The sequence below is a fragment of the Pseudoliparis swirei genome, chromosome 4 (assembly GCF_029220125.1).
Source record: "Pseudoliparis swirei isolate HS2019 ecotype Mariana Trench chromosome 4, NWPU_hadal_v1, whole genome shotgun sequence".
In the NCBI taxonomy this organism is placed as follows: Eukaryota; Metazoa; Chordata; class Actinopteri; order Perciformes; family Liparidae; genus Pseudoliparis; species Pseudoliparis swirei.
The window spans coordinates 21,516,684-21,543,968 of record NC_079391.1 but is presented as its reverse complement, the minus strand read 5'-3'; the positions used below and the strand labels follow the sequence as shown (position 1 = coordinate 21,543,968).

At 47.7% G+C, this 27,285-nt stretch overlaps 1 protein-coding gene and 1 pseudogene across 3 annotated transcripts; both read left to right on the top strand.

The window, feature by feature from the left end:
* LOC130192427 (serine/threonine-protein phosphatase with EF-hands 1-like) overlaps positions 1-27,285 on the top strand; it is a 991,358-nt pseudogene that overhangs the window by 599,363 nt on the left and 364,710 nt on the right.
* On the top strand, positions 934-27,285 carry LOC130192440 (BTB/POZ domain-containing protein kctd15). Of its 3 annotated transcripts, none has more exons than XM_056412445.1 (5): positions 934-1,222; positions 3,543-3,718; positions 9,858-10,002; positions 14,908-15,213; positions 23,855-27,285. In XM_056412445.1, the coding sequence occupies exons 1-5, from the start codon at positions 1,214-1,216 to the stop codon at positions 24,011-24,013; spliced, it is 795 nt and encodes a 264-aa protein (XP_056268420.1). In that variant the 5' UTR covers positions 934-1,213; the 3' UTR covers positions 24,014-27,285. The 3 variants fall into 3 exon arrangements, with proteins under 3 accessions (XP_056268420.1, XP_056268418.1, XP_056268417.1); XM_056412443.1 differs by lacking the exon at positions 934-1,222 and adding an exon at positions 1,500-1,608; XM_056412442.1 differs by lacking the exon at positions 934-1,222 and having other exon boundaries at positions 3,283-3,718.

Sequence of the window (27,285 nt, the reverse complement as noted above, 5' to 3'; positions counted from 1 at the left end):
TCATTGCAGAGTGAAGAGTGAATGAGGGGAGGGATGGGGGGGGGGGGGGGGGCATATTTCCCCATCTAAGCCCCCGCGCTATAATTGAAATGGCGCATTTGGCTGCAGGCGGGTTGTGAGGGCGCTCTCTCCGCAGCGGCGCGCATGCATGTCCGCAGACGTCATTTGGTTTTTTAATGGCTTGCAGGAAATTTGGCGTTACAACTCTAGACATTGAGGCAAGAGAGGGAGGGGGGGGGGCGCATGAAAAGATATTGGTTAAAGGATATCTCTTCATTTTCACCATATACTTATTTAAAATAAATATAATATTTTATATAATATTTTGTTGTATTATTCCTATACTGGGACTTAATCAACAAGTTCCACCGCGCGTGCAGGACTACACGACAGCCCCGCCTGGCGTGTAACTTTACATTCGGGATGGGGCCGTGGACGCGCGCCCACGAGCTGCGCCGCCCGAGGAACGGTTACATCAGACGGAATGACAATGATTAAAATCTGCTTTTGGCCGCTCTCAACCCATTGAACGACAGTTTGCACGTTTCCGACCCCCCCCCCCCCCCTCCCTCTCTCCCTCTCTCCCTCCTCCTCCTCACAACATCTTCAATACAACTTCACACCATTAAGGGGAACGGACTACTTTTAGCCAGAGAAGAAGAAGAAAAAGAAAAATAGATAAGTTATTATATCTGTGTGTCATACTTTTCTGGAATATAGGGCTGGTGGGGCGGGGGTTGGATGTATCACGTTTTTTTTCTTCTTTTTCTTTTTCTTCCTTGAGAAAATTGCCTGAGTGAGAGAGAGAGAGAGAGAGAGAGAGAGAGAGAGAGAGAGAGAGAGAGAGAGAGAGAGAGAGAGAGAGAGAGAGAGAGAGAGAGAGAGCTAATTGTAGCCTAATCCCATGGCCCAGAGGCACTCGGGCAGCCCGGAGCAGGATTTTTCTCTTTTTGAGCTCGGCTCTTATTTAAAGACGGATTATTGGCTTTCTGCTTCTCATAACAAACCACAGGGATAGTTTCGTTTAGACAAAAAAAAGAAGAAGAAGAAAAAGAAGAAGAAACAAGACAAGAAGCCGAGATACGGAGCGGGATCCCAAACAAGAGCGCACATCGTCTTTTCTTTTTCTTTTTTCTCTTCCCCCCCCCCCCCCTCTCTCCTGTCTCGCGCGTATCCAAATAAGAGCAGCGAGGAGGAAGGAGCCGGTCTCTATATGTACAAGGTAAGGACGCTCCACGGCTCGGCCAAAGGACGCGCCGCATCGAGTCCCCTCTTCTTCAGCTTTTAAAGCCACAGAGACTCTGCGAGCCGGTCCGTCCCGACCACAGCCCGTCGTCTCTTTTTAAAGGGCAGTAATGTGTGCGCGCGCGCGCACGCGTGTATGTGTTTGGGAGTGGGGGTGTAAGGGGGGGGGGGGTGATACACTGTGAAGACTCGGCTCTTCCCGGGCGGCCAGTGTCTAAAGGTCGGTGCTGCAGCCGGAGAGCGCCGGTGTAGTTTCTCTGGAGACACATATTTGAAATCATCTCGTTTGTGCGCGGACGGCGGCTGCAGGGACCGATCCCGGCAGCGCGGATTTTCCCAGGATTCCCTACGATGTTTGAAACGGTGAGATCCATCTCAAGGGTTCAGAGCTTTTTATTAATAGTAGTATTATTATTTCCACACACAGTGCCACTTGAGAAGAGTATAGAGAGTCGAACTGGCGCCAGAGCAGCGTGGACACCTTCTCCTCTCACAGACTGGACCCTTGGACTAGAGTGGGGTTTTGTATGTATTTTTGTTTGTATCAATGGGTGACGGATTACACGTGTCGGGATTAAATGCTTTACATGTGTACAGCAGGGGGGGGGGGGTAAAACGCCATGTTGGGCATTGAATGGCACCGCGCAGGCTTTCCGGGTGGACAGGGAGACGCTGTCTCGGATTGTTCTGTTAATCCAACGTGTCCGTCCCGTTGTTATGCGATAGATATCCGATAGATATCGGGGGTGATATTGTTACTGAGTGAAAGTGGCGACGACACCTGGACAGGGTCGGGAGGAGGAAGTTGGTGATGCCCTTGTTTTTCTTTCTTTTTTTGTGAAGGAATTTATCACATAAGGTGTTTTGTTTGTGTGTGTGTGTGGGGGGGGGGGGGTAAGAGAGACATAATGAGATGATTGATTTAGGTATGGGTCTATGTATTTCCGTTTTTTCCACATCGTTATGTCATTGGTTGATTGATCGGAGAGAGGCATAGAAAGAGAGGGGGGGTGGGAGACAGCCCGGTATCCAAAGTTCTTAGACCTAAGTCTTTTCCAAGTTTATTTTTATTTTATACTTTCCTTTCCCGGGATTTTGAAATGTAATCCCGTCCTCCTGTAATCGCATTAAACGAACACGATCCCGCTGTAATCCGGGCTACACCCTGGGAAAGAGAAAGGGGAAGGGGAAAAAGATCCAGTCTCATTTGAGCCCAGCAGCCAGCCGAGGGCCCTGGGCTGCCTTCACTCCACCAGGCAGGAAACAACAACAACTGGGGGATCGATCGCGGTGATTTGAGGCGAAACGACGTGAGCTGGGAAGCTCCGAGTATCAGGAGGTGTAAAGTTAGAGCAGAGCTCTGGAGGGGAGAGCAGGGGAATGACGAGCTGTGGCCTTCAGCCGGCGTGGAAACAGCATGCTCCTCTGGGACTTGGACACTTGGAGTCAGGTGGTCCACCTGCACGGACACGCACTAGACCAGGGCGCACTAGACCATGCAGGGCGCACTAGACCAGTGCGCACTAGACCAGGGCGCACGGCAGCTGGCTCAAAGTAGTGAAACTCACCCAGAGCTGCGGGCGGGCTCGAATCGAGGCAGTGAGCTTTTCACCTTGCGTGTTCCCGCGCCCCGGCCCGGTAGCGTGACGCTTCCGATTACAATGCGCGTTCACTTGTAAAGTTATCACCGTGTAGTGTTACATGACAGGCTATCATCTTTAGTTTTGACTTTGTGAGGTGTGTGTGCGCGTGGAGAGAATACCCCCCCCCCCCCGCCCTCCCCGGGTTTTCCTCGCTTTCCGATTGGTGGTTGGTGCGTCTGGGCGCATCACGTCTAACACATAAGGCGACCTTTAATTAGAATATTGCAGCAGCAGTTTGTTTTATTCCCCTGGAAGCTGACACATAGCATTCCTCCCTCTCCCCCGTCTCTATATCTGTCCATCTCTCTCTCTCTCTCTCTCTCTCTCTCTCTCTCTCTCTCTGTCGCTCCCTCCCCCGGATCTCTAATAAGCATTCTCCCATCCTCGCCTCCGGTGCTGCACGAAAAAGACGCAAACATACTTAATTTGAGCGGTGGCAATAATTTCCTAAATAATATGCGAGCAGACAGTCGTGGCAGTGATCTTATGCCGCTCCGAGAGGATCCGATCTAGTTCCCCCGGTGTCAGGGGATCTCCGCGCTGCCGCCGCCGCTGTTTGCCGATCCCGCTCTGTCCTCTCCGCCCCCCTACGCGCGCTGCCCCCCCTCCCGCCTCTCCACGTCTCCCATGGCTTTTTTCTACACTTGCTTTCAGGAGGGAAGAAGCATGTCACGGCTGTCCCTGACCCGGTCCCCGGTCTCTCCGCTGGCCTCCCAGGGGATCCCCCTCCCGGCTCAGCTGACCAAGTCGAACGCCCCGGTGCACATCGACGTCGGGGGACACATGTACACCAGCAGCCTGGCGACCCTCACCAAGTACCCGGACTCGAGGTAAGGACCCGTTCCCTCCTGTGTGCCTCACACGCCCGTCGGCATTGACGGTGGAGTTGTTGTTTGTGTGTCTTATTGTATCGGATGCTGTGTGCGAGTTAGTGGATTTACATCTTATTGTAAACAAAAGTCTTTTTTCATGACCCCCCCCCCAAAAAGTGATGCTTTTCCTGATTTATTCTGCAAGTATATTTCATTATGTCTCTATTGGAAAGATGTATTCCACATCTGCGCATCAATGATATTGGCATTTAGGTAGTTAGTCCTTATTAAGAATGTGTGCTGTAAACAAGGCATGTATCTGATGGCTTTAGGACGACTACTCTGTCGACCAGGAGCCACAGTTTGATCTCTTTTCAACCCACGTGGACACTCTCTTAATCTTTTAAACTCTCTTGGCTTTTAAAGCACAAAAGATGATCGCTTTTGTTGGTTTCAGTCGTGATTATTTTCATTGTCTGATAAAGACCGTAAAGGCTTTAGTTTTGTATTATTCTTTTTTGAGGACGGGTATTTATTATTTAAATCTACTTTCACACAGCAGTTGTATTTTGGAAATCCCACTGTTGTCAAGCTGTCAATTGCAGACACGTTCACACGTTTAAATTCAGATTTATGTGAATTTAAACATTTCTGCACGCACTACTCTCCCTGCTGCTGTTGCTGTTGTTGTTGTTGTTTTGTAGCTGTTGGGAAAGGAAAGACAAATAGGATTAAAGTCCAGCTCATTGTCGTGTAACATGTTGATGGTCATTCCTGGACTGTTTGAGAACCAGCGGTTACTTCATCAGATGTTCTTCCCAGTCATTGTTCGCGCTCAAACACAGGGGCTTATTCTCAGGAGGCACATGTATTCTCACACCGGTACCCGTTTCATTCTCCGAAGAAAACATACTCATCATTGTATATTTTTCTTTTTCAATAAACCAGAACATGGCTTTTATAGCAGTCAGACGTTGAGACATGGAACAGCTGGATACATCTGTGCGCTCTCTCTGGATCTCGCGCACAGCAACAAATGTTATTATATTTTTCTGATGCCATTGTGGGACTTAGTCATGATGATTCAGATTGTGTAAGAGCGGTTGGTAATCCACCCTCCCACTTCGTTCACTCTTTTAGCTCCTTCACAAGTAGCTGATAAAGAACTTCTGTTCTCTCCAGATGTTTTTAGCACTTTTTTCTGCCCTCCCACATCCTCGTTCTCTGCGCTGCACAGCCTTCAATCCCGCATCAGCTGACCGAGTCCCACGTGTGGTAAACACTCGCCGGGGTTGTTGGAAAAAAATGCCGAAATGGGCCACGGGAAACAATCCCCCTGCTGATGTAGAGCCTCCATCGTCACAGAGGTCGCTGACAGGAAATCCCCCACACGACTCCTTTTATTCACAACTCACACCGTGGAGCATGAAGCTCATCCCGGCACCAGGGCCTTTTGATTGTTTGCGTTACAAAGGCTGTTTACGCTGCAGCGTCGAGTTCTCCAGGAGCGACGGAGACATATGTTGAGTTATATGTTGGTCCGATGTGTCTGAATCTGAATGAGAAGCTGTTGGAGCAAAAGCTGAGAACTGAGCCTTTTCATTTGCTTTTTCAGCCGTTTTGAAACAAAGTGTCCTTTTCCTCTTTTCTTTTTTTACATCGTCTTGATAACTAGTGTGCCATTAACATCAAGTTTAATTATGACACCACATGAATATTTAATTCTAGTCCATCTATATAGGGCAGTGCGCATAGCAAAAATATGTAAAAATCAGGACATTGTAATAATATTTGACAGCACGCTGCAAGTCATCCGAGTTGAAATGATGAACTCCATCAGCACCCGCCAACAAGTTGGTTCATCAGCAGTAAACTTACAAAGAAGGCAGCGAGTGCTAGCCAATCAGTGGCAGAGTAGGGCGGGTCTTTGTGGGGGAAAGGCCGGCAACTTTCAGACAAACAATCAAACGACTGTAGAACAACAAGCCGCAACTGCAAATGGACGTAAAAAATATGTAAATTAGATGAGACGACGCTCCCTGACGCGTTAATGCCAGGGAGCCATCGGTCGCCTTCAGAACACAATGTTTCAATTCATTTTGTAATGTGGACTTTGTGCATTGTTATTTTTTACTTTTCCTCCATCTATTTCTCTTTCATGCTCAGGTGCAGGTTACAGAAGAAGTTATTCATAGAGGCTCTCTCTCTCTCCATCTCTCTCTCTCGCCATCTCTACATATCTCTCACTCTCTCACTTCCTTTATCCATCTCTCTCTCCACCTCTCTCTCCCTCTCACTCCCTCTATCCATCTCGCTCTCTCTCTCACACACATGCTCATTTGCTCCCTCTCTTTCCTTCTGTGTCTTTCTCACTCTGGATCACACACACACATGCATACACTCAATGCTCTCTCTCCCTCCCTCAGCCTCCTCAGTGTACGGTTGGCCCCAGGGCTCCACTTTCCACTGGAGCCAGTGGAAGGATAGGTTTTGTGTGTGTGTGTGTGTGTGTGTGTGTATGTGTGAATTAGGATAATGGCTGACAGCAGAAAGCAAAAACCATTACACCGGCATAGAGATAAAAAAAAACGCTGTGTTTCAGGCCACGTCCCGCTCAAGCGACTCGCGCCACGGCAAAAAAAACATACACACACACACACACACACGCACACAAGAAACATGAAGGCAAGCAGATCCGGGGTTCAAGAGTTGAGAGTTGATGATCACTTTTAATAGATTGGCCCCTGAATAATGCAGCATGCCAAGAGAAAGTTAGTCTAGTAAGTAATGTGTGGCTATTCATCTTCCTCTGTGCGGGCCATATTAAGGGACAAGGGGTCATGAAACATTGATGCTCACTCTGTGTAGCTCTGAGAGGACGGCTCAGCAGTCACTTGAACAGACGCTGAGGAAATTAAGGGGGAATGTTCAAGAGACGAGGAAACTATTTAGAAAAGGACTTCTGGTCATTTTTCTATTTCTTTTTTTCTCTCTCTCTCTTTGAGGACGACAGATCCAAACGGGCTTCGCGCTCTATCGGTGTCGCTGAAATCTCCATAAATTAACAGGGCAAATAATGCCTGGTAATATACAGTTGGCACTTGCTATATTTCCCTTTTATTCCATTTCATTTGAGGCCTCGAGTGTTTTTTTTCTTCTTCTCTTTTTTTCTTTTTTAAAGAGACTACATGGCACTAACACGTTGCAGCGTGTTCTGAAGTCAAAAATAAAGGCCCTGTTTGATAAGACTTTTAGTTTTAATCACTGAACATGAAATAATAATGAGAGTTAATTGTTGCTGCAGCGTAGGAGTCAAAGTTGAGAGCAGACGAGATGTTTTCCCGAGCTGCGATGAAGAGGAAGCTCAGTGACAGTCGATGTGGAGGCAAATATTGGGCCTTCATGATGAGGGTTATTGTATTCTTTGCTTCTTTTTATATTGTTTTGCAGACATGTGGAAATGGTATTAAGAGTTTCACCGGAACCTGATTTAAGTCATAATATTCAGAGGGGAAAAACATTTAAATACACATTGTTTTTAAACTTTTGCCACACCCCCAAAGCTCTCTGAAGGATCGGTCCCTGATGCCGGACCCTGGCTGTGCTTGGTTCACTCCCCGAGCGTCACCTTCTCACCAGGCGTCCATTGGTGTGTTCCCAGATTGCATCTGTTCTTGCAGAGTGAGCGATACCTGCTCTGCCCCCCCCCCCCCCCTGCATACACTGGCAGCTCTGAGCCGGCGGTCTAAGCTGCTGTGGCGAGGACGCTGCCCGATATTGCCCACCACGACTGCCCTCGCTGCCTGGCCTCACTTGCCCCCCCCCCCCCTTCTCCCTGACTCTCCCCCTTCAATCGGAATTAATTTAGAGTTCGTCCTTTTTTGTTTTCCTCTCTACCTCACCCACTCTCTCCATCTCTCGTATTCTGTTTGTTTCTCTCCTCTCCGTTCTTTGTCTAGCCTTCCATCTCCTCCTAATTTAGCTTGTCCATTTGTGAGTCTGCTCTTCTCTTAATTTCTCCATGTACCCCCCCCCCCCCCCTCACCCCACACACACCCCTTTCTCTCTCCCTACCTGTTAAAAACACCCCCGCCACACCAATTCAGGGATTTAACTGAAAGGGACGGGGGGGACTGCGGAGACCAACAGAGAGAAAGAGAGAGAAAGAGAGAGAGAGAAGGGAGTGGGAAAGAGGGAAAGAAAAAGAAAAACAGGCAGCATTTTAATTGCTTTTTAAAAAAGTGGAGATGAAAAACAGAGTTAGCCTGAGGGGTATGGTGAAATTCTAGCTGGAAGAATTGCAAGACCATATGAGAAAGGAACACCGCGGGCAAAACAGGGAGATGAGTATTGGTTTTTTATAAAGCATTTTGCATCGATTTCCAGAGAGAAAAGCGAGTAAGGGAGAAGGATGAAGACGGAAGGAGGGAAAGAAAGGGAGAAAAAGGATGGCGTGACGGAGGGAGAGAGGGGAGAGAACCATCTTTCCTCTGATTCTCCACACAAGTCAAAGAGAGAGAGAGAGAGGTCCGGCAGAAACATCGAGGGTGAGGTGGGTGGGTTGGGGGCGGGGTTAGGGTCACCCGTCACCCGATACAACGGCTAACAACAGGAGCGTGCGCGTTGTCTCGGCGAAGTGGAAAGCCTGTCATTGTAGATCCGGTTAACAGAGCCGGCCCTGCTGTTGGCTGATTGACATTCCCGCTGCAGCTGTCCGGTAAGAGGAGTTGACCGGGAGTTGTCTCTGGATTATTATTTTAGTTTTTTCTGCCGATTTTCTTTCGTTGGCGTACAACTTTTGAGGTTTAAATCCAGCGCCGAAGGAAGCTCATTGTCTCGAAAATAGCAATCCGATGTGACTCGCCCTCACACCCACGAGGGAGGCGCCGGTTCGGATTCGAAGCCTAATTGATGCAGTCCAAAGATCCAAAAATCCAAAGGTTTTCCAAACATTGGTGTTCCTCAATATTCTAGAGGTGCTGAAGGAAAGAAAAACATAACTTTTAACGATCGGGGGTGTTTAGCATATGAAAATAGATAGAGATGATTAGACCAGCAGAAAGAGAGACGGAGAGAGAGAGAGAGAGACGGAGAGAGAGAGACCTGCAGGTAAGCGGCAAGAAAAGCACACAAAGGCGAAGGGGAAATGAATATCTGTCCAAGGGTATCTCCAGGCACGATGAAAGTTTAAAGATAACTGCAGTTCCCACTCTTTGCCTTGATGAGCCCCCCCCCCACACCCCCTGAAGCCGACTTCAACAAAGACCTTAATACGGCAGCAACCGACTGGGAGGGGCCACAGGGTTAACTGTGGGACAGTGATAGGCTGCACGTTTCTGTGACAACGCAAACAAACTCCTTGACTAGCTTGAAATTAATTATTGCTGTAATAGGAAAAGATTACAGATGACATTTCATGTGTACATTGTATTCCTCTTCTTTTTCTCTCAGTCTTGAAAATATGGATCTATGTTAGGAGAACTAAAAATCCAACGTGTAGACGATGGCAGCGTGTCACGCTCGCCCGCATCACATGTGCACATGTCCTAAAGGCCGACGCGCCGACTGGTTTTCTTGCGTCGAGGCCCAGTTTCACCAAAGTATCTATCCGGGTTCAGAATCATGGATCGTAAAGAGATGATGATGGATGTGTCATTCAATAGCACAGAGCATGTGATGGATGGTTCCTCCAGCACAGTCGGGGTGCAGCTGTCCCAAGTCTTCTCACATTTATGACAAAGTATACAGTCAAATGTATTTTTTACTGACGTCCTCCTCACAGAAGCATGTGGACCGCCAACATTTGTTTTGTTTTTACCTCTGATTCAACCCCCCCCCCCCTCCCCCATCCATCCTCTCTGACAGATGGAATAATAGAGCTGTAATGCCACATTCATGCTATTAATTTCTGTAAGTACAAGCAGCGAGCGTGTGTGTTGTTGTAATCTCTCCGCGGAAAGGGACACTTCAAACAAGTCTGGAATGGAGCTAACGGTGCCTTAAGCCCCTTGTTTCAACCTGGGATGCTAATGCATTTCAAGTTTAGTGCTAATAAAATTGAAAAATAAATGGAGGGTAATTGTTTCATGCATTTGAAGAAAGCTAACTCGCTCTTTCCCCCCCCCCCCCCCTCCCGTCTGTGTGTTTCAATTTCCAGAATCAGTCGTCTGTTCAACGGCACCGAGCCCATCGTGCTGGACAGCTTGAAGCAGCACTACTTCATCGATCGGGACGGCGAGATATTCCGCTACATCCTCAGCTTCCTCAGGACCAGCAAACTGCTGCTGCCAGACGACTTCAAGGTACACACGCCGGCCCGTTGGTTTGGAACAGACGTTCCCGGTTACCAGATTTCTTGTCGAGATAATACACTTAAAGTGTGAATGTGTTGGTGTGTATTTATTAACGTTGACAGCCCTGTAGGGGTTTGCATGTTTCCACAATAGACCTGAGATCACAACGGAGCCCGACGGGTTGGACAACTGAGGCTGCACACACCGGGCTCCTGGTTAAGCTTCTGCGTGAAATAACTCCACTGAAACAGGATATCATGTCCGTTATCGCACAATGTGAAATTATATCACATGGCAGCAAACCAAAGTCAAGCCTCGTATCGAATCAAGCGCTCTAGAGTTAACTGTTGACCTGATTGTTGCTACGCGAAGGAACTGAGAGGTCATCTTTGGAAACAGTTTGGAGAAGGGCGGGCACTTGTTCTTCCCCATCGAGAGAAGCCTTTTGATCGTTCTTTGCTCTCCAATCCCCTCCAGTTCTGGTAGAACTGATGCTATTGCAGCATCTTCAGCGCCATTGTTTAGGAGACAGTCGCATCTCCCATGGCTGTTTCAAGAGAACTGGATCCAGGGTTGGAGGAGGGGTCCTGTCCTGTGAAGTTACCCCAATCCTCCGTAGGTCTCCCGTCTTAGTGGGGTCCTTTAGAACAAGCGCACTAGCGTTTCCTCTCAAGCTGCCGTCCCGCCTCGGTCTCGGCCTCATTCACATGAACAGAGGAGGCAAAACAACTTTGGTTTTGGCTGCATTTTCAAAGGTTGAGGACATAATGATTGAAAGAAAGGCTCTTCAAGCGGGCAGCTGCCAGTCGCTCCTCACAGGACGCTAATTGGTCCCGATCACTGCGGTTTGGACGCAAACAAATTACTGGAAGCCTGACCAGGTGTATTTCTGGAGGATAATCCAGCTGCCATGCAAGCTAAATATTGCCAACTCATAAAACACATTTTTCGGTCATTTGTGTCACAAATATGCATGTTTTTTTTATTTTTATACGAGCCGCCGTTAAATAATATTCTTTACACTTGCAGCTGTTGAAGTGGATAAGGACAAAGATCACATGGCGAACGCGTTGCTCGTAAGTCTAATATTGGCTCTCATTTACGATCCAATTGGTTCTCCACCACTTTATGAGAAACACTCCTCTCTTCTTTTCTCTTCTTTTCTTCTGCAGCTAAAAACTAAATTGATGAGAGGAAAGTTGCGGGCTGTACAAAAACAATCAAATAATGAGCTAAAAGATGCAAAATGATCGTCCTCTGTTATCCCTCTCTGTGCGCTTCCTTCACATTATGGCCACTTAATCCATTGTTGATATCAAAATATTGATTAGTGGAGCTTTCAACCAAACCGACAGTCACTAGCAAGTTTAGTCTCACCCCACGAGTATCAAATGACAACCGGCATGTGGCTTGGTCAGAATAGTTCTGTCTTCTGCCTCCAGCGGCTTCCTCTTCAAGGGTTTTAACGCAGCGATAGCGTTTCCTCACCTTTCGTGCCCTCTCCACCGGGCTGGTGCTATTCTCTCTCTAGAGGGGGCGCGGCCGAGCCAGGGGCACAAACTCTGCGGGCCCTCGTAGCCCGAACCCGAGCCAAAACTCTGACAACAGAACACAACAGCATGAAAGCGACGCATATTTTTCATCAAATAGATGACCTGACTCGGTGCCGATTTGTTTTTCCTCGTCTTATTCATGCCCCCCGCCCCCCCATTCCTATGAATTCTTGACAGTCCAATCAAGCACCGCGTGTTGAAGAGGACGCATTGGACTTCATTGTTTCAACTCATTATGATTCCCTTTCGCATAAGCCCTTGTTGATCTGCATACCTTTTTTAATTTGCGAGGAGCCGAGAAGGAAGGGGGGGGGGGGGGCTAAAGAAAAATGCAAATAATGTGAGGCGGAATTGAGCATGTCCTTATCTGAACACAATCAGGCTTGCCGTCGCCCCGAGGGCCGGGTCTGTTCTGCTGCTGGCAGCCGCGGCGCTGTGTGTTCTGCTAAATCAATGTGAACGTCTGAGCAGAATAGGGGAAGGAAATGTTTCCAGCCCACATCAGTGGAGCAACATATTCGCCATTAACATCTGCCCCTCGTCTCGTTATTCAAACCGCAATTAATCACAAGAGTGTGAGCGATGCGCGGTCACACCGAGGGCAGGCTCGCGGACCGTTAAGAGGCGCTTGTATTACGAGGGCCCGTTGTGTTGCGCGTCGTATCAATAATGCTCTGTTTCTTTATGTGTTTAATGCAGGGAAATAATAGGAAGGAGCTCGCGCTTTCATTTGTTTCGTGCATTAAATGGGAATCGGATGGATTTTTCTCGTCGGTGGCGTGTTTAATAAACAACCTCTACTCTGTGTGGGCTTCAGTCCTCCGACTCCTTCATTGGAACAGTTTTCGTCCTTTTCTCCATCTTCCTCTCTCTCTATCTCTCCATTTCTCTCCCCCTCTCCCTGCCCCTGTCCTTCCCCGAGACGTTGCCTTGCCGGCGGGCGATCAGGTCGGATCATTATTTTGAGGCTCAAACGGGCTGTCTGGACACGGGGATCGGAGGGATGAATCGCCACGCCGAGCTGGCAGCGTGTACAGCAGTGTGTACGGGGAGCCTCCCTCTCATCCTCACCTCGCGCTTAGGGTCGCTCTGTTGTTCTCTGCGCCCGCTCTCATTCACTCAAAGTGCCTCGCAGACAGACCCCTGTTAAAAACATATCCATCCGCGGCCTCAGACCGGTGAAGGATGAGGAGCCACACTTTGATACAGAGATGCCCCAAAGGGGCAGCGTCTCAGTATGAGTTTTGTCAGCTGCAGCAAGAAGGCCGGGAGAGGAGAAAGGACATGAGAAAGGGAGAGAAACTGAAGACCACCCCCCCCCCCCCACACACCCCTCATTCTCTCTTCTTCTTTCGCGTTCTGAAATCTTAAATATTAGACCGTCAGTTTAAGATGTGTTGCGTCAACGCTCATCCAGACGGAGTTGCGCGAGCGTGGATGGCCGTGTCAGATGAAGGCTCAGTTTAGATGGTGGGGAGAAGCCGGCGAGGGGGGAATGTTCAAGGCTAAAGAGTCTGACAGAAGCAGCGGGGTGAACGAACACCCAGCAGTGGTGAGAAAGGGGAACAGGGCTCTCCACCCACAGACCAGAGAAACATATGTGGTTTAGAGCAAAACACATCGTCTCACTTGTTCAAGGGCGGTGAGACTTTCTCTGTCGGTGGTTCGGCGTCGGTGCAGAGACCTACAGCGCTTTACACCTCATGTTCAAGTAAAAGTTCATATCCGATAAGAGTGAATAAAGCTGTAATTCTTTGCTTTGTCACCGTGGAATCAGAACACAGATTTATTCATTACTAGTTGTTTAGCAGAGATATTTGCAGCGTTTACGTGCGGCCTAATTAAATCTTGTTCTAATAGGAGCTTAGCATCGAGGCCGCGAGCCTCATTAACATAAAGCTCCCTCCATGTGAGGAACACATTAACATGCTCCTTGGTCTTGATGATTGTCCTCGTGTTCACTTGCACATATCATCTTCCTCACCTCCTCGTCTGCCTCCCATAGCATAAAAGGCCCCTCCGCCTCCCTGCGCCTTTTTCTTCTTCTTCTTTTCTACGAGTGATCGTGCCATCTGGTCTTGTGGGAAATTAGAGGCGAGAGCGCCGGGGCGAATGGCCCCCGGTGAGCCCTGCCCAGGAGGCAGGGGCAGGCAATCTGCTGCAGACTGTCTGCACACAGGAATGCACCATCCCACTTCACTGGAGCCCCGGCCGGCGGCTCTCTGAAACATGCTAAAGGCTAGTGCGGATGAGAGCGGCAGCATGGCTGTGCTTTGTTTATTGAGAGTGTTGTCCTGCTGGTCTCATGATCTTGGTTTATTGTTCTCCTTTTTTCAGAAGTGAACTGGCGCTCCGATCAAAAAATGTCTGACTTCACGAGAGCAAGCAGAATTCATCGTTATTTTTTCGGCAGATGAACTTACCGTGCAGGCTGCTCTCATTCATCATTCGCAGATGCGATAAGTAATGCCGTGTAATTTGTATATTTTACACAAAATCAAGTCGTATTTATTCCGCATTGCCGAGGAAGTATAAAGAGCGACCATCACAGGGAGGGTGTGAGGCTGGATGTGTGTGTTAAAACACCGGACTGTCGCCCAGAAGACCGCTGTCAGGGTCCCGTGTGTAACCAGAAGTCACACCGTTGATTTATTTGTCACGCCACTCTGAGGCGGCAAAGGAACGCCACCGCGGACGTGCCTGAAACGTAATCTCTCTAATGGCCATCAGGGGGCGAAAAAGAAGATTGTATAAAAGTCTATTTGAAAGTGAAAGTAGTTTTTTGTTTCCAAAACCTAACAAAGTAGTTTTGTTGCCTCTCAAAGTTGTTTCCTGGGAAGACAGACATTTATTTTGAAAATCAATTTGGAATAACTTTTTGTGAGATAAAATGCAAACCTTTGTTTGTGGATCCGTCGCACCATGAGGGCACTCCCACCACTGGCAACCAGTTAATGAGTCAACAACATGAAGCCTCCTTCATAATGGTTCCTTGTACCAGTCTGTGAGGACAAAGGACACAGGACACAGGTGGTATCAGACTCACTCACATACATGTCTCCTTCAAAATACTAGTGCAGTGCGATGTGATGTGCATCCCTGTACCACACAGTTGGCGTTCCACGACTGTCGAAGGGTCAAAAGTGCAGAAAATGTCTTGCTCAAGGACACTTTGCCGTTAGTTGCTGTGGGGACGCCATCCGGATGCCCTGTGGAACTCCCTTCCACTGTCATCTTTGTTGCATTCTACTGTATAGATATGTATGAAGGGCTTTGTCCCGGCGACCTGAGTGATGAACTGTAATGTTAGTCACACACACACACACATAAGGGGACTCACTGCATTCATCTGCCTGTGCAGGACTTCCACCTGCTGTACGAGGAGGCGCGCTACTACCAGCTGGTGCCCATGATCAAGGAGCTGGAGCGCTGGAAGCAGGATCGCGATCAGCGGCGGATGGCGCAGCCCTGCGACTGCCTGGTGGTCCGCGTCTCCCCCGACCTGGGCGAGAGGATCGCCTTGAGCGGCGAGAAGGTGCTCATCGAGGAGATCTTCCCGGAGACAGGAGACGTGATGTGCAACTCGGTCAACGCCGGCTGGAACCAGGACCCAACGCACGTCATCCGCTTCCCCCTCAATGGCTACTGCAGGCTCAACTCTGTCCAGGTAACACGTTTTACGCCTACTCTGCAACTTGTGCCAAACTCTACGACTAAATCTAGTTGTAACGCTTTACAACCATAATAATACATTTCGCATTAGTGATTGAAGCAACCCGGCTTCATTGTAAAGTCCTGTTGGGCATGCAAGCATCGTCTTTCTGTTGGTGTGGTGTTCCTGATGTAGGATTTCAAATTATGAATCGTAATATGATTTAGTAAAATCAGCTAAGATGTTAAGGCGTGATACTATACGAAAGAACATTGTTTTTAATGCAGTGGACAGAAAACATCCAAAATACAAATGTAAATGTTTATTTTACTACTTTGTCTACTTGTATCTGTAGATTTCTACTAAATTCACAAAGAATGACTCTAGATATGCCTTATTTGCATATTCAAACATAACATTTCATAAAACATGTAATTCAATAAACAATCGTCAATGTAAGTTTACTCAACTGGGGAATTTCCGTGGTGAAATCAATTTAATTCTCAAAGTAGATTCTCTGAATGGTCATTGATAGTATTTTCTGATTCATGGACTGATGCAAAGAGAAAACTGAATTCCCCCTTAAAACCCATATACTGTAAAATGTTGATAAAAGACATTTTAATCTGGCTTTATCCAACGTTCAGATTTCTGTTCTCGAAATGAATGCAAATAAGCTTAAATACAATTTAAAAAAGGTCTCGGGTGAATTAGCATCTCCCCTCAAATGCACAGGTCCCCCGTGATCTTGTGATGAAACTCTTGTTCTGTTTTTAAGTTAGCTTTGTAGTCTTTTCGGGTGTTTTTAAAATTTGTATTCATTGCTTATGAGCCAGAATTCCATTTTAAAACCTCGCTCTGAAGCAGCTGGCGTGATTTGCCACAGTGGAGATAATAGTTTGTTGTCACTAACTTGAGATAATAGCCACTCTGATGGAGCTGCAGCCGGTTGAGAGATTCCCGTTGGTAGCAGTGGTGTGCGCTCAGAGTGCGCGTGAAGGTTTTCCTCCTGGCTGCTGCGTGGTGTGAGATCGGAGCTCGCCTCTAGTCGCAGTGTGACCGCTCACTGCTGTCCTGCAGGCCGGCTGGATGTTATTCTCAAGCAGGTAGCCCAACTGAGATGCCCCCGGGTTGACCACGCAGCGCAGGAAGGCGGCGAGACGTTCAAAAGCAACTTCAGAAAAACACATTTTTTACAGTTGTGTTACCCAGAGAAGGTCCGCGAGAGGGAGTGTGTGTGTGTGTGCGTGTGTGTGTGGGGGGGGGGGGGGGGGGTATAACAGCCACACACCACGGGGCTCGGTATAACACATTCCGGTGCCCACAGCCACGAAGGAACGGGCCGACACATAAGACGAGACCCCCCCCCACCCACACACACACACACACACACCTCCACCTCCCTGCTGCCGGCGTGTGAGAGCAGGCGGGACGAAGCACGCGCGGACCGCGGCCATGCTTCTCCTGCGGGAAAGAAAATGAAGAAGTGGAATTGAAAGTGTGTGTGTGGGGGAGAGGGGGGGGCGAAGGAGTAATATGCATAATTTACGCTTTACTCCTTTTTAAGACACAGCTCCTATTTTTTATTTTTATTTTAAAAAAGAAAGACTCCAATATAACACGGCTGGAGGCGATTGAAACACACGTATTGCATTTTTTAATACCATACTTACAATTTCTCAAACAGCCTAAACCGCTTTATACTTCTTTTATAGATTTTTAAATCACTTGCAATATAATTAATTGGCTGCATCAACTAACACAACATTTCCCCACTCTGTTTACCAGAGACTGGTTACGGGGTGTGAGCGCGTCTCTCTCACGTGGTCTGAAAGGAGGTTTTTTTACTGCTTCGTTGTTACTTTTCTTTCCTCAAATCGAGCCGCTCCTCCAAAAGCCTCTTTTCACACCGACCGCTGTCGGAGAGAGAGAGCAGCCGGTCGAGGCTCCTTTGAGTCACAGGTACACAACATCCTGTGAAAAACATAAACACACACACATGCAAGCAGAGCGGAGGGGCTCGGCTCATTGAGTCGATGTGATGAGCAGATGGATGTGTTTTTATGACGTTTTTGTTGTACGGGGAGATGCTTCTGAACATCTCTCTCATTCTGTCTGCCCTTATTGTTGCGTGAAGGTATGAAGAGGTGAGGAAAGTGATCCTCGTCTCACCCACCAGACAATGGGACCTCTGATCTGATTTCAGCCCCGGACCCCGACGCAGGAGAGTGCAACCACGCCCGGCCCATAGAGAGAGAGAATGTATGAGGGCGAGAAAGAGACGGACGTGTGATGAGATTTTAAATGTTTCTCTGTTTTCCATTTCCAAAGAGAAATGACTTGAGACGGAAATGGTTTCACTGAGGTAAAGGTGCTGTTGCTGGACACCACGAGACCGTGTGATACTTTGGTCGAAACGAGACGGCGTGACGTCTCTCGATGCTTTACTGTACAGCAGCTTCATTCTTCCCTTTCTTTATCCACTTAAACACCCCGAAGGTCAGTAAACGCGGTTATACTTCGGAGTGAAATATCTCATTCAATTACTCTATTCAAGGACTCCTTGGGCTGATATCATCTTCTATTTACAGTTAGAAATATATAACAATAGCCAGAACTGTTACAACATCTGCTGTAAATCCAGCCCCCTTCTTTGGTCCTTTATCCTACGTATTTAAAATGTGAGAGAGCGAGGATAAACGACTCCACACGGGCAAGCGAGTCTCCATGAAGTCACGACTGGAATTTAGGGAATTAATGCGAACCACCTGCGCTGTGATGTAGATCCAGCGGGGAGAAACGGAGAGCAGCGAAAGGCACTTAACGGAGGGAAAACATTTAGCCACACACACACACACACATACACACACACAAACACACACACACACACACACACTCTCTGTCCCAAAGCTGGAGCCGAGGCCCTGCTGCTCAATACATCACCGTGATGAAGCACTCAGATCATAGTGGAGCCAATCCGTCCTTCATCAATGTGACAGTGGTGGCGCCCCCCCCCCAACGCGTCGCAACACTCTCTTACATGTCACACTGCCACTCTATCAATCCTGCACCGGGTGGAAGGAGAGAGCGCCAGACAAACACCTCCGCTGTGCTCCTCAGAGCACGACATGGACACCGCTCGCGCTCTTCGGGGGTTTCTCCGTGTGGCGTTTGGGCCCCAACAGGCTGCCGATCAACCTGGAGTGCATTGTGGGTAAAGACCGGCTCGCCAACAGTAGATCTTGGCGACAGCCAACTGGAGATGGGAGACACTAGGAGGAAAGATGTTTTACATTCATAATTATTTCACATAAAGTATACACATCCGTATATAAAGTATACACATCCGTGGTGAAAGAGGAATACTGTAAGTGAAAGTAGCAATCGTACCACAATGTTACAGCAACACAACACCTTGATTAGGACCTCAGATGAATAAGGAAAGGCGACTGGCTGAGCCCGGCGGGGTGAGAACCTCCTCACGTTAGTCTCCATCTGGACCTACCGTCCCCTGAATACCGGTCGGCTCTTCAAGCGGTGAGCTCGGCCTCGTCGACACACACACATCCACATGATAAATCAGAATACATTACGCTGTCAAGAGTGTTTTCGTGTTGCTTGTGTTTCCTCCAAAAAGCTGGCAGATGGCTTGGAGGATTAGAAGAAGTTGGAGCTTCTCGGCTGCTTCACGCCAGATGCTGGCGATAAGCGGAGGATGCCATGCAGAGACCGCGGTTAGCGGCTCCTTGTCACATATTAAAGGCCGCGCATTGTTAAACAAAAGCAACCCCCCCCCTGCGAGTGCAGCGCCCATCTCAAGTGAATGTGTGAGTGTCAGACGTGTCAATCAACCCTGAGCCCCGCGCCGTGAGGAGAGAGGCGCTGCGAGTCGAGTGCCTGCGCTCCGGTGGCCATCAATATTACATGGCGCCCCGAGACGCTTCCCCCTTTGATTCCTGCCCCGCCATCTTGGGCTGCATTTGGCGATGCGCTGTGCTGCTGGGAGGTGAGAGGATGCGAGGATGCAGCCCCCGCATCATCCTCATCCCCCATGTGCGACCCCACATTGAGTGGCAGCTCAGCGGGACGGGCGTGTGATGGAATCACAGCTCCCCGTGCAGCCACGTCGACCCCTCAACAGGGAGAACGGCTGGTTGTGTTCCAAAGGTACGAGGGCCGCCGGGGATGAAGAGAGACGCACAGAGAAGTGCTCGAGTTCTGGGGAGAACTTGGAAACTTTTGCAAAAGCGGGGCCACGTCCCGGCCGTCATCCACATCGCCCCGTTTGGAGAACGGTAAGATATTGACGTACCTCATGAGCGGTCACGGCAACTGCGCAACTCTGGGAGGGGGAGGAATGATCAGAACGCTCAGAAGGAAAGTTTTTCCACGGCTTCGCTCGAGTGAGGCGGGAAAGTGAGCGGAGAGAATCTGCCCGAGTTCAACATGAGCTGGGACCCGAGCGCCCGCGGCCCCAAGTGTGTTGTGCTGCTGAGCGGAGGAGCCACCAGGACACGTTTGAGCTCTTCTTTTTACTCTCTGTTGTCAGCTGGGATTGATCTCAGGACATTGTTCCAGGGACATTGAAACCTTTTTTGCTTGGATACGTCGTAATTATTCAGTGTATTGTTTATCCCCCCGTGGCACTAATTCACTGTGTCAAACGCAATGTGAAGATTTTTTTGGGGTGATTTTTTTCCTTCTTTCATGGCTTCTTATAGCCATTACAGTATCCTTGAGTCAGTTACGACTATCTGTAATAATATCCTTAAGTCTTAATGTTGCCATGCGTTAATGATAAAAGTGTTTTCAGACTATCTCTATTGATCAGGCCACGTTCCTCCGTGACCAAATCCATCGCCGAACACGACGGTCCCACACGTGTTAAGAGATGATGGTGGGGGGGCGAGGGAGGGAGGGCGAATGCAATGTGATGCAACGATCAAAGACGGCTATGTAATCTAATTTCCATAATCGTTAGGCTCCTCCATCGTCTGTCATGGATTTGGGAGTGTTTGGGCAGGTCTCTTAATTAGCCGTCCTCACCATCAGCTGTCTGCCGCCCCTTCTGTCTCCCAAATTGCGGAGTTTGTCGTCTCCGTTGTATGGCCAGAAGACACAAACAGAATTGGAGGGAGGGCAATTTTTCCAGCGAGTCATTTCTGCTTACGAGAAGCAAGTCGGCCACTCATTTCAGTTTACAGAGGAAGTGGCGTGTGGGTTATGCTGAACAACAAAATGTTTGTGTGTTTGTGTTTGTGAGTGTGAGTGTGCGTTACGCTGTATATAATTTGCATTTGTAAGTTTACATTCTAGCTCACGCCTCGTCTGTGTGTTTGTGATTCATCCGCTCTAATCTCCAGTTGGGCCGAGGGAGGCTGCAGCCCTTTGACCCCGGAGGCCTAAATGCCCCAAATTCTCGCCCTGCGACGGGGCCCTCGGTTCTAAAATTAGAGAGGTCATTCTGCGTCACGAGTGTACGTGTTGGTGTCTGTGTGTGTGGGCATCTGAAGCAACTGATCTATTTTGTGTGAACTTCTCTCGCTCCGTATCGAGCAGGAGGGGATAGCCCTCGGCGAGACCTTTCATTTCCATGTGCTGCACACTCCATTAAAAAGGACTGGCGAATAAGTAAACACACAGCACTCCTCTCACTGGGGTTTAGATATACCCCCTCAAAAAATCATCCCACAAGGATTACAGCAGATGAGGAGCGAAGAAAAAGGGATCTTGGAGTTCACATGTTTGCGTTGAGCGTGTCTGCGCTCTGGACTCGAGGGCTGACGTGCCCCCCCCCCCCCAGCACGTTGTCCTCAACTCCCCATCCTCATTCACCGCACGCCGCTCTTCCTCCTTTCGCTTACGGACCTCGCTTCTCCTCTCACCCCGGCCTCATTACTCAAATTAGGAGCTCCAGTAATCACCGCGCTGAGTCCCCTTAACACACCTCGCTCGTGCACTCCTGCTCTCTCCTCATCCCTTTGAGCTCATGCCCCGCGGTTCAGTAACCCATCCAGCGCAGGCGGCATGAATATTGCAGAGGTGGTGTTGATGTCGAAGTGCCCCCTGGTTTTATCCCTTCACGAATATGTGATGGGGGGGGGGGGGGGGGCGTTAATGACATGGTGTGTGTTGTGACTGATGAAGAGCCGAGGTTGATGTGAGGGCGGGTGAATATCACAAAGTGGTACCTATCCAATACTTACTTACATTTGCTGCTGATGAGAATGTATTGCACCAGAAACCTGTAAAGTTCTCATAGATCACTTTATATACTTTATATACGTTCCTATATATGGAGGACTTAAAATGACTTTAGTATAAATAAATGCTTAAATAAATGCATGAATAAATACAAGAATAAATAAATAAATGCTTAAATAAATGTATAAATAAATACAGGAATAAATAAATAAATGCTTAAATAAATGTATAAATAAATACAAGAATAAATGTATAAATACAGAAATTAATAAATATAAGTTATAACTCAACAGGACATCATTAAATAAATGTATTTCTACATTTCTTCATTTATTTATATCTCTATTTATGTGTCCACACGTATTTCTTCATTTATTTATGTGTGACATTTATGTGTCCGTATATTCAAATGAGCTGGGCGGTCCGAACCTCATTGTTGAACAGGATTGGTCAAGTCAGGGAGCAAGACAGAAGCAATCGATCCCTAGCACTTGGATCTGTAGACGAACAGCGTTTATTATGCGTTCTTGTCTGTACATTCTAAATACTACTGTTGTTGAGTCACGGAATGTAATTTAAGGATGTTTTCAGCCGAGAAGTTAGTAGTTTAAGCATCAAATCTGTGGTCGGTTTATCGAGATTCAGCCTAAAAAGGATATGCGACGGAGATTTGAGGTCCTGCTCGCGGGACCACTGAGCTCCGGGCCCTCAGCGCGCTGTGTGGCCGCCGAGAGAAGCCTGATCTCGGCAGGACTTTTTGAAATGCTCCGCTGGCTCTGACGTCTCCGTAGCGGCTAAACATGAGATATAATTAGGTTTTGGAGGATCTAAAGAGCACAACGAGTTTATTATTTACTATTTTACAGTGAATAATTGGAGTAAATTCATGCGCAAGAACAGTTGATGTGGTGACGTCACAAGACCAGAAAGACCGTCCTGCGTCCTCGAGAGTCTGGACTCCCAAGACCAGACTCCCACGAGTCTGTACTCAGTGCACTTGAAATTGATAAACGGCTGAAGTCAAAAAGCTGTCTAGGCTAACTTCTGCTCAGCTTCATGTGCCAGGCAGAAATAGTAGAGCATAACACACCAGGTGCATCACACTCCTGTGACCAATCATGCTTTAGATCAGGGGTACTCAACTTCGGAGGCCAAGAGGGCCACATTTAAACCACAACAGGTGCAAAGGGCCACAAATTATTATTAACATATATTTGTACCATTTTATTCACTGTATTTATTACTACCTAATTTTCACATGATTTTGGTTGGCTAATTATATTCGCTGACATGCACCTGATGAACACAGTTTTTATTTTTTTCATTTTTTCCATCGCAGACTTTTTTTTGTCATAGGCGCTCGGGAAAACGGCTTAGGCGCGCCCACATTTTCTCTATGCAGGAAAAACCCTGATAATTATTATGCATTTATAACCAGGCATGTCGGGGGCCGCCTGTTGAGTAAGTCTGCTTTAGACAGAGGTTCGGACCGCCCCAGCTCATTTGAATATACGGACACATAAATGTCACACATAAATAAATGAAGAAATACGTGTGGACACATAAATAGAGAAATAAATAAATTAAGAAATACAGAAATGCAGAAATATATTTATTTAATGATTTATAACTTATATTTATTCATTCCTGTATTTATTTATTTATACATTTATTTAAGCATTTATTTATACATTTATTTAAGCATTTATTTATTTATACATTTCTTTAAACATTTATTTATTTATTCCTATATTTATTCATGCATTTATTTATTTATACTTAAGTCATTTTGAGTCCTCCATACCTATAAGTAATCAGTATCTTTGTGGAGGACGGTCTGATTTTGTTTGTTTGAAAAAACGTTTCAAGCTTAAAAGTAAACTATGTAGGCTATCACACACAGACCACTAAAGTGCTTGAATTTGAATGAAAAGGTTAGACGGTTTGGGGAAAAGACTCCTTCACTCGTCTTGCAGAGAGTTAGATGGAAGGATTGACACAATAAATATGGCTAACTTAGACCAGGAACCGCTAGCTTGGCTCTGATGCTAGCAACGTCCGTCTCCCGGCCTACAGGACACTATTTAGCACATTGTGTCTTGTTTGTTTCATTTGTACAAAAACTAAAAGTGTAAGAAAGACAAACCACTAATAGCCATTTAATGTGGATTAGCCCCGGAAACTGTTTTCCTGTCCAAAGCTACATTAGCCGACCGCTAGCTTTAGCTTCACGTTGAGTAACAGATGCGTAAGTGGCATCAATCTTCCCCTCTTAACTCAGCAAGAAACATAAAAACAAAAAACTAAAACTAAAACTAAAATCTTTAAAAAGTATGATACCTGAATCTTTATCAGCAATCCTCCTCAGTTACCTTTGGCTCATGGCGGTCTTGTTATTAATGTCCGTCTTCATTTTTTACCTTCCCTCCCTTCGGTCCCCGTCTCTACTCAGGTCCTGGAGCGTCTTTTCCAGAAAGGCTTCAGCGTGGCGGCGTCTTGCGGAGGCGGCGTGGACTCTTCCCAGTTCAGCGAGTACGTGTTGTGTCGTGAGGACCAGCGGAGTCTCTGCCTCAACACACCCATCAGGATAAAACAGGAACCGCTGGACTAGAGCATCCTGGGAGAGGGACTGCCAACCCTAGCAACGCTCCTTCCATCTCCCCACACCACCCGACCCTAACCACTCCCCCCCCAACAGGACCACAACCAGCCCCACCACACCGAAGTATTAGCGGAGGCGTGTTAACCTCGCCACCTCTGCGGAACTCTTAAGGGGAATGTAGTACCAAACAAAGGAGGGGGGAAAAAAATAAGGTATCGGCAGCAAAAGTTTTTGATGATGTGAAATGACGCCCGAGGAATCTGGAACTGTGATGACAACAAACGGCGACGACTCGACTCACTTGAACCACGTTTAGCATCGTGACTGGTTGATTCATTTTCCGTGTAATTCTTATGACAAAGGTGTCCTGACCATTTTTGGAGTGGCACAACAGCACCCTCCTTCAAACACACACACACACACACACACAAACACACCACCCTTCTTCCCCGCTGTCAGTGGTGTATCATCCGGTTCTGTCTCGGTATGAGGCCCTTGTTTAGTCTGCTGTGGGTCAAGAAAGCTTTGGCAGCCAGGACGCTGTTATGTATGACAGGAAGTGGACATAATCCGCCCCCCCCCCCCAACACACACACACACACACGCACAAACACACTCCAAACAGGCCTCGCTGCAGACGTTGGGGCGTTTCGCCGAGAAAAACAGCACCGTTTGCCAAACTGATTGTTTATTCCAATTTTCATTGTTGTTTCTAAAGTATGTTCTTCTTGCTCCTTTTGCTGTTCTCATCATGACACGGTGTAAACAATTATTATTAATAAGATTATTTTTAATGTCTCTCTTTCCCTTTCTCCAATATGAAGGATGTATGAACGTTGTATTCATTAGGCTTTGAGAGCCGGCGACGGGAGCGTTTCTTGGCAGAAGCTGCAGAAGCTCGGCTTCCCGCAGGCTATGTGGCTAAAGCGATCTGGCTGGCAACGCATTCGGAGCCGGAAAAAATGCCATTGTTCAAACAGGAATGGAAGAGAATCTAGATCTTGCAACAAAAATATATATCGTCAAATGTGTATCACACATATAAAAAAAGGCTTTTGAATCCCTGCTTATTAGCTCTAAAACAGGATCCTCTCTCGGGGCACAAACCTGTCCTCGCATTTGGAGAAAGTCCCTCAATTTGAAATCCAGGTTGAAGTCGCAGCTCCACGTGTTTTGTGGTTCCGTTGAGTTGGAATGTTGAAGGCTTGATGACCAACGTGGCCGTTTACCAGTGTGTCCCCTGATCCCGTACATGGGGCGTACACCAAATGCTGAAATGTTTCTTTGCACTTACAACGTTTCCCACGGAGCTGCCCCCCCCCCCTTTTTGAACCCGGTCCAGCTGTTTTATCATCTCATGTTTCACAAAAACAAACAAACAAAAGTCCCAACAGAACAAATACTGTAGGTACCGAAGGGGACAAGGGGTCTACTTGGTCCCTAGTACGAACGTAAAGGCGTTATCTCTTCTCACAGTTTATAGCAAAAAAGACAAAAAACTGTATGGAGGGCGCCAACATTCGTTCCTCCGGGGGCCTCCGGGGCCCTCCAGTCTGCACCGTTTTGCTCACAGTACCTCCAGAGAAAGTTTGAGATACAAAAATCTCTGCTTGTTTCAATATTGTCACTTCTAAACCCAGATTAATCTGACGGTTGTCCACATACATGTGGAGAACCGTCGGAGTAATCCGGCGGTTCTGCCATACATACATGTGGAGAACCGCCTGATTATGTATGGCAGAACCCGACGTGAACCGCACTCCCGGCGTCGGCGCCTCCTTCACAAAGAGGCGAGTGGGCGGCATTTACTCTCCCCCCTCCGCTGCCACTCTCTCGGCCTTATTCTCAAACATTTCTGGATCAAAGGCAGAAATACAAGAAAGGCCAATTTTTCATGCTTTTTATTTGTGTGTAACTTACAGATGCTGTTTCTTCCATTCCGAAAGACTGATAGAAAAGAGAAAAGAGAGGTCCATTCTGATCTTTGTGAGCGCTGGCATTTGTTTGAGTTAAACTTGGGGTGGTTTCCGCCCCCCCCCAAAAATGACTAGTTGTTCATTAAAAATGGGCAGTAGCTCCTCCGACCACGCTGTCCTAATATCGTCTCTCTCCGGTTGGCCGCTGATTAAACAACCCCGCTGAGTGGAGAAAGTTGAGCTGGGTGCAAGTGTAGCTCCCACTCCTGCGCCCCCCTGCCAACCCAACCCCCCCACCCCCCGGGGGTCTCGCTCACAATCAACCCCATCTTTGTTCTGACCTGCCTTTGGCCTGCGCCTTTGCATCCAGTCGCCTCAAAGGGAATGGTCAACCAGGCCTTTTCATGTGCCGAGGCATGTCGGGCTCTTCACAGCGTCCCCACTCCGCCTCCCTGAAGGCTCACAGCTCAACCCCCCCCCCCCCACACACACACACACACACACTCCCCCGTGCCCCCCGCTGCTGTGTCATCCCCATGCCCGGGTTTCAAAAAAGTTTTTCAAAGTCCACCGCTGAAGCACACACTGCAACCGACCTGAAGTGATGAGTCAAAATGTGAGCGCACTCAGAACTCACTGTAAGGACACTTTGATGCAGTTGATGATGTGAGGTGTGGAATCTCATCCGGGGTTGGGGTCAAGCGGGGATTAAAGGAGTTGTTTGTTTTTCAGGGAGGAAGGAAAGAAGGCGTAAAGCTTCTCACCTACGTGGCACTTGGAAATCACAGAATGGACTTTAAAGGGGGGGGGGGGGGTTACGCACATTAGAGGACAAACACAAGCGTCCGTCCTCACCTGCGCATAGAGCGGGGGAAAGGAGCAACATTTGCAGTTTCGGGCTTCTTTCTGCAATAAGCAAAGCTGGGACGCCGTGAAAGGTTAGGTACCAAAGGGTGACGGCCCGACAGGACTGGGAACTCCCCCCCCCCCCCCCCTTTCAGAAGAAGTGCTGGTCAGCTCCCACACGGCATTCACTCCTCCTCTGAGGCGGGTCAGCTGTACAGTTATTGTATATTGAATTACCAGAATTCGGGGGTTTCACTGGACCCTCGTGTTTTTGAGAGATCTCTTAGTCCTCCTCACGTAAAAAATAAATAAAAATAAATGTAAAGAATTCAAAGCGTTGCATTGTGTACATATGGATTCAAGCGTTTCAAAAGGGTATAATAAAGGTGCAAATGTATATTATTTAAAGTGTTTAAATTTCAATTAGACTGTGGTATTAAAGGGCATGTGTTCATTTACGGTGTCTCCATTTGACTTTTCTTGCATATTTGCAATAATAAAAGGATGTACTGATGTATA